The following is a 12,632-nucleotide window of genomic DNA, read 5'->3' as shown; positions in this document are numbered from 1 at the left end:
ACTCCCCAAATAATTTTTTAAAATAGTTTATTTTTTAAAACCATTAAGGCAATACTGTACCCTGAAATTAACTCTTTACATTCATCAGTCTTACAGTAGGACATTCCAAACATGTAAGTTCCCATCAGTTCAGGATAGAAATTAACATACATGATCAGTTCAGTCTCCTTAAGGGAAAATGAATAAGATCCAATTTTTTTTTTTAATTAACGTTATTTTATAGCCATTTTCTAATTGCCTGGCACGACCACCAGGAAAGTGACCAAGGAGATCCCACTTGCTGTCCTCTGCATACCCCGGCTTCCCTGACCCCAGGTGCCCCACCGATCACACCCAGGGGGCTGAGCCACAGAGGTCATTTGGAGCCTACCCAGAAAAGCTCTGCTTTGGAATTGCTCCTGTTTAGTATGAAATACAAGGGGTCTGTCAGCCCCTAAATGCTTTGAGAACATTAAGGCACCAAGAACAGTAACGGACCGACACACACCAAGGAGTCACGCTCAGTCCTGGCTTTGGAAGCTGCGTGGCTCTGCCGCATGTCTGGCAAAGGCTTCCTCTGTGCCTGTGTGCCCCAGGCACAGACACACATCAGGAAGAAGCCCACCCAGGTTTGGAACAAGTTGCCCGGGAGATTCACGGGGTCTGTGGCTTCCACTGGAGGCTGCCAGAGGAGCAGCCAGTGAGAGTCCCTGTCTCAGCATCTCTCAGATTGCAGAGCTCTTTGGTAACAGCCCCCAGGTAGTAATTCCCTGAAGAGCAGACAGCTGCTTACTCCAGAGGAGAAGCTCCGAGTCTCCGGTGGGACCGACCCTGCTTGCGTGAAGTTGGCTTCTAACCTGGGTCTGCCTTGCTGATCGACAGACAGGCGTGCCTGTGCTGCTCAGATGCGAAATGATGAAGAGAACGGATTTACAGGGAGATAAGTTCCAGATGGCTCAGGAGAGAAGGAGAGTTCAGACGTGTGTGCGTGCGTGCGTGCGTGCGTGGTGTCCGGGGAGGGGCGGGCCTGCGTGCGCATGCAGTTGTAGTTCTGTTGTGACATTTCAGCTTTTTTGTGTGTTTCCAGCAGGTCCAAGAGCCAAGCTACTAAACAGTATACATCAGTTCACACGGATCTCCAAAAGAATCCCAATGTTTGTTGTCAGATGCATGATTGTAGGTTAGTAAAATATGATTAAAAAAAAAAACAACCTCAAATCACAGTATTTAAGATATAGCTATTAACATAGTTCCTTTTACCATACAATGTAGGGGAAAAAAAGTGATTCTCGAATACAAATACTGTAACTGTAGGGCAGTGAGTGGTGTCCATCTCATGTGAGGTACGTTGTTTTTTTAGGCCTGATGAAAGGACCAGACCATCTGTGCCTTTAAAAAGAAACTTCCCCAAACTGAATGATTTTTCCTGGAAAAGATCAGCTACTCGTCTCCAGGGCCTGTCTGCCCGTGGCCCCCACCTTCCGTCCCAGGAGGCAGGGCTGGTGGTGGGGTCTGGTCTGCACTCCGGCTGGCACGACGCTGTGCTGGCCACACCGCTGGGGGTGGCGGTGGTGGGGGAGGCAAGAGAGGCGGCGGCTGTGCTGCCTTCTCTGGGGGAAACAGGGAAGCTGTTCACATTTGACCCAAACTAGCAAACACATTTTCAAATGAAAAAACCTGACCCAGGTCTCAGTTTGCTGTTTTGCGATGTAAAAAAATTGCTATTTCTTCGCTTTTTTTTTTTTTTTTCCCAAATAATGCATTTAACAGCCACAGGGCCCCCGAGGTCCTCGGTGTTATGAGTTGCTCAGTCGAGATGTGACCTTGGCGTGGATACAGTGTGGTCTGTCCTGTGCAGAGGATTCCAGAAGCATGTGGCTCCATGTCTTCCAGCTGAACCACATCACGTGGCCCCCTCTTCCCCAGGGGGTTATACTTTTCCTGCCTCACTGAAATTCTAAGAAGCAGACAGTCTGGATCTGAGGAGTCTGGGTGCCTCAAGCCAGGAAAAGGCATGTGGAAGTGAGCCTCAGGCAGGGGACTCTGTTCTAAGCGGGAGTAAAGTAGGAACCTGCCACACCCCACACGGACAGCATCATGGAAATCATCATGTAACTCTTCAGATGAATTTGAAGACGCGTGGTCTTTTTTTTTTTCCCCTTAGAGCACTCCCAGTACCACAGTTTAGTTCGTTGGCAGTTCCCGGAGAAGCAGGAGGGCCTCCTGTATTCCCAGTCAGACCAAGTTGCTGCCCTTGTTTTCACTCTGGTGTGCGTCCCTGGCTGGAGGTTGAGAACCATTTTCCTAATTGTGCTAAAAAATGGTGCCTAAAAATAGATGTAAATCTCAGCCAACACTCAGACCTCAACCTTTGGAGCCTAATGTTGGATCTTCCTGGAGAGAAGTTCCCAGAGGAAAGCGTGCCCCGGTAAAGTCAGCCCTGGGAAGGGGGAGCATGCGCAGGCGGTGGCGCGCAGTCGCCAGCACTCAGGCCGGCTGGTCGGCATTCCCCGCCACGGCCCTTGGTCCGCTCCTCCCAGCGGGGCTGTCTGCAGAGCCTCCCTGCTGCAACCGGGCCGTGCCGTCTAGAGAGCTAAGGCAGGAGTCCCCTTAGCTACCACTCCAGGCAGAGATTTCGTTGCCGAGAATCTGTCATCCCAGGGGAGCCCCATAAGCCCGCTTGGACCAAGACTTAAGAACAAATACAGATACAGTCCAGTGCCTGCAGCAACAGCGCTGTGAAAACCCTCCCTGGACACCTCTTGATAGTTAAGCCCTCAGTTGGTGGCATCGGTCTTAGTTTGTGGCATCTAGGGACAGTATGGTTTCCTTGCCTCTCTTGAATTGACACGGCTGCTGTGAGCTTAAGGAGGAAGCGACCCCTCCAGGAACATGTGCAGCCAGGGGATCAGACTCAACCACAGGGACCACTCTGAAGCACCCTCACCCACCTTAGATGCAGGGGCGGGAGAGTGGAAGCAAGCCACCCCTGGGGCCCAATCCACACGTCCAGGCAGTCCTTCCGAGCCCGGTGTTTCCACTCGAAGGTGGGATGACACAGTCCGACCCCCTCAAGGGTCTGAGGCCTGGAGGTGACGCCAGAGCCTGCACTGACGCTGCAGGTGGGGAGCCGGGAGCACCTGCACGTCTCCCTCGCAGGATCCGCGTTTTGGAAGCCATGCGGGTTGAAGAGGCACTTGCTGGTTCTCCAGGGTCCCTGGAAGCCCCTACTGAAGGCCAGGCCAGTGGCCAAGTTGGTCTTAGCTGGAAGCACCTGACTCCCTAGTGAAACAATGGACTTATATTTAAACAGGACTTTTTAAGACATTCCAGAGACGAGTGTGGTCATTGGGTCAAGACAAAAAAAGCCCTCTGTCGTGCATCTGGCCGCGAGCCGTCAAAATGTGCCCGGTGTCACAGTGGCTGGAAAGGAGCCAGGCACAGAGGGGCTCAGGTGCGACTCGGGGTGGAGGCCGCGGGGAGCCGAGCTGACGAAGGCTTGCATAGAGATGCCTCTCTCTGCCCTTGCCTGCCAGAATCTCCCTGTGAGCAGGCTCCTCCTCGGCTAGCAGGTGAAGCTGCAGAGGAGGGAGGCCCTGCGTGGGCCGGTCACCTGGGCCCTTGGCAGCGAAGGCACAGAGTCCTAACCCCTGGACCACCGGGGAATTTCCAAGGCTCCCTTTAAACGATGAAATTTCCTTTAAAAATCCACATAGGCTTCCGTGTCTCAGGGTGCACACAGCAGCGGTGGGTACACAGTCTCTGAGCCCTGATCACAGACGGTCTGACTAGGGACGCGCCGAAGGCCCCAGTGCTCCGTGGATCTTAGATTTAACAGAGGCACGTGACAGCCCTATTGACGTGGCTGTCCAGCTGCAGATTTGGGGAAACAGTAGCTGCTCAATTAATAGCTTTCTCATCATCCATCATCTAACCAAGGGCCCTACCTGTGCCTGGAGCTTCTGTTCAGATCGTAGGCTGCCGTGTTCTATGCTCTTCAAGTGGAAGGAAGGGCTTGCTTTACCAGGGCCAGCTCTCAGGCATTCTGGAATTCTTTGCCTTTGATTCACAGTCACTGTTGACACCTATGTGTGTATCCTCTTTGGGAAGATGGTTTGAGCCCCTTTTCCCAGAGAGCTGTGTAGAGGTCACAGGGTTCCCGGGGGCCAGGCAGGCAGTGGGCAGGGCTGTCACCAAACTGCTCCTCTGACACTGGACGTCAGGGAGGTGGCGTCCAGGCATGCAGCCCTCAGACTTCTTGCAGTGTGGCAGGGGCAGAAGTGAGCCCGTGGGACCCCCAACCGGAAATGCCCAGGAGGCAGAGAGGAGGGCCACTGGGGGGCAGCAAGGCAGCCTGGAGGAGCCCCATGGTCCACCTGTCCAGACAAAGGTCCCCAGTAGTCTGTGGCCTCTGGGGAGTTTGGCAATTGGTGGTGAGTGCGGGAATGAAGAACCAGGTTTAAACGATGGCTTAAGAGCGGATCAAGGTGGTAAAAGAGGTCTCGCCATGACCTGCATCCAGGACCATGGGCGGCTGGCTCTACACTTGTCTGAAGTTTCTGGAACCCGCTTCCACTGGACCTTATGCTGATGTCTGCTAAAATATCACAAGCAAGAAGCGTGCTCCTTCCATAGCTCCTGTTTGAAACACTACCATATACTAAACTGGTGAATAATTCATCCATAATTTGACTATCAGTGCTTGGAGAAATCTCTGATAGTGTGACCCCAGATACTCTGAGTGGCAATGAGTGGCTCTGTTATTTCAAGTGAATTTCTTCTTATTAGCAAGTGAACAATGTCAGGTTGCTTTAAGGCCAAGGTCCTCTGCGGCTTCACCATGGGCTTCCCTGGTGGTCTGGCCGGCCCCAAGAGGACCAGATGCTCGCTGACACCGTGGATGCAGAGCCTGGGCCGGCAGTCAGCTTGTTCAATGGCAAGCATGAGCTAGGAGCTGTTTCAGATAGATCCTAAGAGAATCTAAACAGGACCAACAAGTCTTCCGAAAGCCTGAGTCTTGGGCCTCACTTTCCAAAGCCGTGTCTGTGTGAGTAGACCTGTCCCGAAACACTAGAGCGAGAGGCGGCACGCACAGGATCCAACCCGAGACCCCAGACCTCGCACGAGCCGGGCCTCCAGGCTCGCCAGCCCAGGGAGTGCCCATCTTAGGGAAGAGCGGGGACACGGGCGCACCTGTGACTCAGCTTACCTCCTTTCTGACTTAGGGTGACCCCTGACTAGCGTCAGTTCTAAAGCAGAAATGCTGTCATTTGTCTCCAGCAGGCCCTTTGATTGCATCTTAAAAAAAAAGATAAAAGCATCACCGAACGTGTAATATGGACAAAGCCGTCCTAATTGTGAGGCTTGCTGTTTCTTAAGCTGAAGTCTCAGTTTTCTGTATCATAATGCTGATCGTGGAGACTTTCAAACTCAGTCCTAGCCATTCTTTAACAGCAGGTAATAAAGACCTTATAGAACCAAATGTCCCAAAGACAGGGGAGGGGCGTCAAGGGTCAAAAAACGCTGCCGGCCCAGGAGGCGTCTAGGGGCTGAACCAGCCAGGGGATGGGGAGGCACTCTGACAGCTCTCTGACGGGACAGTTAATCCAAGTGGTGGACAGGACCATGTGCTCTAGACAAAACCCATAATCCACCCTGCCTCCAGACTGGACTGAGGTTGAGAACTTGACCTTTAAGGCTGAATCAGACATTTTAGATTTTGGTAAAACCACCTTATATATGTAGCTGGAAAAGGAAACAACTCTTGAAATCCTTGCGAAAACCACCAGCCTGTTGTGAATCCTGAGACCAAATGAAGCCATTTCATCCCCCCACCCTGGCCCGCCCTGGCCCATTCTCCAGGCGAGACCCCCGGCCCCACCCCCACGCTATACAGTCACAGGAACTTTGTCCTCTCCACCCCAGGGAGCAGCTGCCACCAATAGGGGTTAAAAGAAACAAAGCTGCATATTTAGAAAAGCAACACAGAAAAAGACCAAGGAGCTGCCTTGACAGAGGGGGCTTGGAGCAAGATCTACAAATAACTTGTCAGTTTGCCCATGGAGACGCGACCCTGGCCCCCAAACAGCTCGGCTCGGTGGATTCGGATTTGATAGGGAATCGAGCCGAGAGGAATGAGAAGTGGACTACACTTCAGTCCCTCTTGTTCCTGCTGACCACAGGTGCTAGCTTAAAACAGGGAGGGGATCAAGTCCAGAGGGGCCTTGAGACATGGCTTTCTGGAATCTTCTACACACACCTGGGAACAGACTTTTCCACATACTACTTACAACCACAAAAACAGCAAACTGAAACGAAACACCTGGTGCATTTCGATAAGCTTATTGAAATCATTCTTTGACATTCTAAATCCTGTGATTCAAAAATAGCACGTTGTCTTTCTTCGAATTCAGGAAACAGAACCGAAGTCTTCCAAATAAATATTTCGCTGCTTTTAAAATACTTAACCTTTGGAGACATCTATGTTTACAGGATTATAAAAATTAAAAAGTGCTGATTAGTTTTCAAAATTAAAAAAGAGCACAACAGTCAAAAAGGGGTAAAAAGGGAAGAGAGACCACGTATTTTGAGGTTAATTCACTGGTAAATTCCTAACACGATATAAAGAAATCTGCATTGATTCACATCAGGCACATTAAAAATCAGACCGCTGAACACCATTCCCCCTCATTTCCCAAGTCCTGACTAGTAGCTGCTTCTCACCAGCATTTCAAGACTGCACTGCTCTCAGAAGTGGTTACAAAGAAGAAACGTGGAGTAGCCTTCCGGTTACCTAGGCAGGAAACCTCCCGTTGTTCCAAGGTTTCCATGGGGGACATTTGTGCAAAGCTGCGTTGCTCCCGTCTCTCCTCTGTAGCGCCGCCGCCTCTGAAAACCCGCGAGAAGCCCCTCCCCGCGCGCGCGCCCGGGAGAAGCCCCTCCCCGCGCGCGCGCCCGGGCCGTCAGTACATGTCTCTGTAGATCTCCTGCAGCAGCGGGTGCAGGGCGGCGTCCGACTCCGTCTTCTTGATCACCTGCACCAGCTGTGCGTGCTCCGTGACCAGCTGCCGCAGGTCTGCCATCTTCTGCAGGAGTTTGGGGAAGAGGAAGGCGTCGTCAGGATGGTTGTTCTGGAGATGGAGTTTGAGCACGTGCACAATCCCCTCCTGCATTTTCTCAATGTGTCCTACGTTTAGGAGGCCGGGCCGATCTGCCCTCAGGAGAGAGGAGAGAAGGTGAGTGGGGTAACCAGCACGGTAATGCCGAGAACAGTCTTCCAGTCTGAGAAACCAGACATCCTGACTGGACTCTGCCTTTCTTACCCAAAGCTCAGCCACCTTTACACACGGGCCACTTGCCTAGAAGACAGAGCTGCATTTTCCCCAAATCGCTGGGCCTGGGACAGACAGGAGAAATATCGTTCCTAAATATTTCTTTTCTTTTTTTAAATGTATTTTACTTATTTGGTTGCACCAGGTCGTGGCTGCAGCTCATGGGATCTTCCATCTTCACTGGGGCATGTGGGACCTAGTTCCCTGATCAGGGCTCGATCCTGGGCCCTCTCCACTGGCCTCGAGGAGCCTTAGCTGCTGGACCACAAAGGAAGTCCCTCTCAGTACTTCTATGACCTTAAAACCACAGCTACCTTACGGAGTGGCTGCTTCATTTAGAGTTTATCTGATGACCACCTGTCAGGGGAAAACTCCCAAAACATTAGGAGTAGAAGCTATACATACAACCTGCTGCTGCTGCTAGGTCGCTTCAGTCGTGACCGACTCGGTGCAACCCCACAGACGGCAGCCCACCAGGCTCCCCCGTCCCTGGGATTCTCCAGGCAAGAATACTGGAGTGGGTTGCCATTTCCTTCTCCAGTGCATGAAAGTGAACCTACTTGTGCCTACTTGTTCCTAATATGGAAAATGATATCCTTCTTCCTACATCTTCTTAGGTACTCCGCTTCAACAGTATTTAAGCAGTGTGGTTATGTCCGACACAGGTTTAATGTGGTATAAAGCACCGCTACAGGGACCGTCTAACGTGTGTGGGTATGTGCGCCCAGTCGCTCAGTCGCGTCCAACTCTGTGACCCCGTGGACTGTAGCCCGCCAGGCTCCTCTGTCCATGGGATTTCCCAGGCAAGAATACTGGCGTGGGCTACCATTTCCTTCCCCAGGGGGTGTTCCTGACCTACGGCTTGAACCCGTGTCTTATGTTTCTTGCATTGGCAGGCAAATTCTTTACCACTGTGCCATCTGGGAAGCCCACCTTCTAATATGAATCAGACAGACAGAAGGCGGAGCCAGAAAGGAATGAGGGGATGCATACAGGCTGGAGAGGGGCTGAGGACACCTGGAGTGGGGACATGTGAGGCTTGCACCAAGAAAAGTGAGGTGGACACCAGGTGGCCTCCCCAGGTGGCTCAGACATGGGCACCAGGCACCTGGGGCAGCTCAGACCATGCATCCTGCCCTTGACCCAGAAAGATCAGCCCTCACCATGCATATTCAACAGGCGGTGCTCTCTTTAGAGTCCCACACATCACTAGGGTTTCAGAAGTGTTGCTCGCAATGTGGACTTGTCGTTCTTTGGGGGGGGATTGTAAAATAAATATTAGGTTTTTAAAGAGAGAAGTTTTAAAAAAGTAATAAGTGAGTCCCACTTCATAATTGTAGCCCCATCATACAGATTTCATGTATGTCTCACCAGATATTTTTCTGATCTGATTATAATTTCTTTTATAAAACTGTGGTCACACTACTTATATAGACAGTCATGCATCACTTTCCCCTCCACACTGCTTCTTGAGCGTGCAAAGGACAGTGGCGGATTACGCACGGCTGCCTTGCCACTCTGCTTTTTACCTCCACCTAACTGTGCCCAGCTGGATGGCCAGAGGGACAGACCTCGCGGAGCTGGGCCACCCTCACCCAGCTCCGTGTCCGGACTTGGGGCTGCTGCGGCCAGCCTCAGTTCCGCGAGCGAGGGACTCACGGGGCACTACAGCTTCAGGCAGCAGTGGCCCCGTGGCTCTCTCTCATGGCTGGGTTGGGTCAGCTAAGTTTACAGTAGAGGGCTGACCTTCTTAGACCCAGGACGGCTATTTAAAGGAACATAAGGCTGAGCCAAAATTCTGCAGAGCCAGCTCCCCGCACAGAGGCCCAGGTTTTCCTTCACTGGAATCCGTTTCCCCTGGCAAAGCACGCTGTGCAGCCATGCCTGTTAGCTAGCTACTGAAGCTTTCCATTATGAAACCGCACAAGCACGCCGACACAGACAGCAAGTGCACTAACGACCGTGGGGCACTGTATAGAACACTGTCTGCCAGATGGGCACAGGGTGGTAAGAACAGTTAGGACACGGTCGTCCCACGGTGTCTGCGTGCATTGTTCCAGGGCCCCTTCAGAGCCCCTTGGACTGCAAGGAGATCCAACCAGTCCATCCTGAAGGAGATGGGTGTTCATTGGAAGGACTGATGCTGAGGCTGAAGCTCTAGTACTTTGGCCACCTGAGGCAAAGAGCTGACTCATTGGAAAAGACTCTGATGCTGGGAGGGATTGAGGGCAGGAGGAGAAGGGGACGACAGAGGATGAGATGGCTGGATGGCATCACCGACTCAATGGACGTGAGTTTGAGCAAGCTCTGGGAGTTGGTGATGGACAGGGAGGCCTGGCATGCTGCAGTTCATGGGGTCACAAAGAGCTGGACACGACTGAGAGGTCGAACTGAACTGAACTACAACACCCAAATCCATGAAAGCTCAAACCCCTTACATAAAACAGCACATAACCCGTGCACATCCTCCCAAACATATTGCATCACCTCTAGACCACCTGTAATGCCTCAGGCAGTGTAAACAGTATGTGAACAGTTGCCAGTGTGTGGCAAATTGAAGTTTTGTTTTTTGGAACCTTCTGGAGTTTTTTTTCTGCATGTTTTCCATCCACAGTTGACTCTGCAGGTGCAGAACTGACAAGTATGGAGGGCTGACTGAATATGATGGTGTTATTATAACATAGACATTGTAATATTACTACGATTATATCTGATATATAATAGTGGATATGATAATAATGAAAGTGAAAGTCATTTAGTTGTGTCCGACTCCTTACCCCATGGACTCTACAGTCCATGGAATTTTCCAGGCCGGGATACTGGAGTGGGTGGCCTTTCCCTTCTCCAGGGGATCTTCCCAACCCAGGGATAAAACCCAGGTCTCCCACATTGCAGGCAGATTCTTTACCAGCTGAGCCACAAGGGAAGCCCATGATAATAAGAGATATCACTAAATATTAATTACTAATGATCCCTAATATATTTTGCTGTTGTTTAGTCACTCAGTCATGCCCAACTCTTCGCAACCCCGTGGACTGTAGCCCACCAGGCTCCTCTGTCCATGGGATTTCCCAGGCAAGAGTACTGGAGTGGGTTGCCATTTCCTTCTCCAGGGAATCTTCCCAACCCAGGGATCAAACCTGCATCTCCTGCATTGACAAATGGATTCTTTACAGCTGAGCCACCAGGAGAATGCCCCTAATATACTTTATTACTGGAGTGGGCTGCCATTCCCCCCTCCAGGGGATCTTCCTGACCCAGGGGTCAAGCCCAGGTCTCCTGCACTGCCGGCGGATTCCTTACTGTCTGAGCCACCAGGGAAGCCTGACATACCGCACCCTGTTACAGACCAACTATCATTCACGCAGTTACAGGTGGGACATGGCACTGTGGCACAAGTGTGTCGCCATCTTGTCACTCAGCCACTCGGTCGTGCCCAGCTCTTCTGGGACCCCATGAGCTGTGGCCCAAGAGGCTCTGCTGGGTTGCCATTTCCTTCTCTGTGGGACCTTCCTGACCCACGGATTGAACCCACATCTCCTGTTTGGTAGGCGGATAATGTGTTTTATATAAAGTAACATGAAGACACTGCCATATATAAAATAATCAAGAGAGACCTCCTGTGCAGCACAGGGGACTCTTATCCTGTAACCACCTAAATAGGAAAGTAATCTGAAAAAGAACAGACGTATGTGTATGGGTATCTGAATCACTTCGCCTCACACCTGAAACTAACAAGACTATAAACCAACTATACTCCAGTGTAAAATAAGAATTGTTAAAAAGTTAAAGCTCTGAGACAGGAAAAATTACCTTTGCTACAATATGATCCAACATGGATCTCATTCTCACTGAATCCTGGTTAGTGTCACTGTGGGCGCTCGGACGCCCTCCCCACCTGCCCCCAGCGGTGGCTCCGTGCCACTCACGTCGGATTCACCGCTGCTGGGTTCTCAAGACGGGAGGCCGTAAGTGCCCTGGCACCGACGCGAAATCAGCGACTTACCTCCGCAGCAAATGATAGCAGCCACAAAGAGGGAAATATCACTGTCGTCCAGCTCCAGTGCATTGAACTTCATTGCAAAGTCGAACTTGGGCTCCATGATATCACAGAAGGGTTTTCTTAGGCTTTTAAGGAACTCACGGGTTATGAAGCCATTCCCGTAGGCTACCAACATCCCGTCTTTGTTCATCACAGAAGACAGCATCGCAAATATGGCTTCGTAAACGCCATACTTCAGCAGGGTGACCTGGTCGTTCAAGTCCAAGCTTGCAAACCCTGGGATGGACTTGGCGAACTCCGTGAGCTCGGTGACGGTCTCCACAGACGTGCACTGGCAGCAGTGGAAGATGCGGACCTCCGCCTCCTTGTTCTGGACGCCGTTGGCCACCAGCTTGGCCACCAGGGTCTTCTCGGCCGTGCACAGCGTCTCCATGTCGTGGATGACGAAGGGCTGGAAACCAAGACACTGGAATGAGTTGGACGCCTGCTGACAAGCTGTCTTCTTAATTGTCGTGAAACTGATGGGTAGCCCCTGAAGTTCAGCCGCCTGAGAAGCAAAGTATGTGCACGACACAGTCCCCGCCCTTAGACAGCCTCAGAATCGGCTGGGGGGTGAAAAGACATTCAGTTGCGGACAATATACATCAGAAAGACAGTCATCATCATCGCCTGGAACTGGGGGGGATTTCATTGCTAAGGAGGTGAAGGACCTCCCTGGCGGTCCAGTGGTTAGGATTCTGCGATTCCACAGCTTTGGGCCCGGGTTCAGTCCCTGGTCAGGGAACTAAGATCCTGCATGCCTTGCAGCACGGCCAACAGCAACAAAGTAAAGTACTGATTTTGGCAATAAAGCTCACAGGAAAGAGAATATTAGCAAACCACTCTAAATATTTGATAATTTTCTCTGGATTCCCAAATACTACTGCAATAGCCAATCATTAGAATAATTCTTTTTTTTTCTATAAACAATGATGGTGGTGGTTTAGTTGCTAAGTTGTGTCCAACTCTTGCGAGCCCATGGACTGTAGCCCGCCAGGCTCCTCTGTCTGTGGGATTCTCAAGGCAAGAATACTGGAGTGGGTAGTCATTTCCTTCTCCAGGGGATCTTCCCACCCAGGAATCGAACCTGAGTCTCCTACATTGCAGGCAGATTCTTTACCGACTATGCTACAAGGGAAGCCCTGAGCTACAAGGGCTTCGAGCCCTGAGCTATAATTCGAGCCCTGAGCTATAATTCGAGCCCTGAGCTATAAACAATAATGGTTCATTTATTTCAGAGAGACTAAAAAAATCAAATCCTAGTATTTATTTTGGCAAAG

General features: G+C 51.2%; 1 protein-coding gene across 4 annotated transcripts in view; it reads right to left on the bottom strand.

Annotated features, from left to right (window-relative positions):
• Window positions 11–12,632, bottom strand: part of PPARA (peroxisome proliferator activated receptor alpha) — a 70,916-nt gene continuing 58,294 nt past the window's right edge. For 3 of the 4 annotated variants that reach the window (XM_018048906.1, XM_018048907.1, XM_018048904.1), the window contains 2 exons: window positions 11,317–11,764; window positions 11–7,064 (listed from right to left, as the gene is read on the bottom strand). In XM_018048906.1, coding sequence (XP_017904395.1) covers window positions 6,769–7,064; window positions 11,317–11,764 — 744 coding nt within the window. In that variant the 3' untranslated portion in view covers window positions 11–6,768. Of the gene's footprint in view, window positions 7,190–11,316; window positions 11,765–12,632 lie in introns of all 4 variants that reach the window. The other variant, XM_018048905.1, reaches the window with a different exon arrangement.

The sequence above is a fragment of the Capra hircus genome, chromosome 5 (assembly GCF_001704415.2).
Source record: "Capra hircus breed San Clemente chromosome 5, ASM170441v1, whole genome shotgun sequence".
In the NCBI taxonomy this organism is placed as follows: Eukaryota; Metazoa; Chordata; class Mammalia; order Artiodactyla; family Bovidae; genus Capra; species Capra hircus.
Note: the sequence above shows the minus strand (reverse complement) of the source record. Positions and strands in the feature narration are given on the sequence as shown.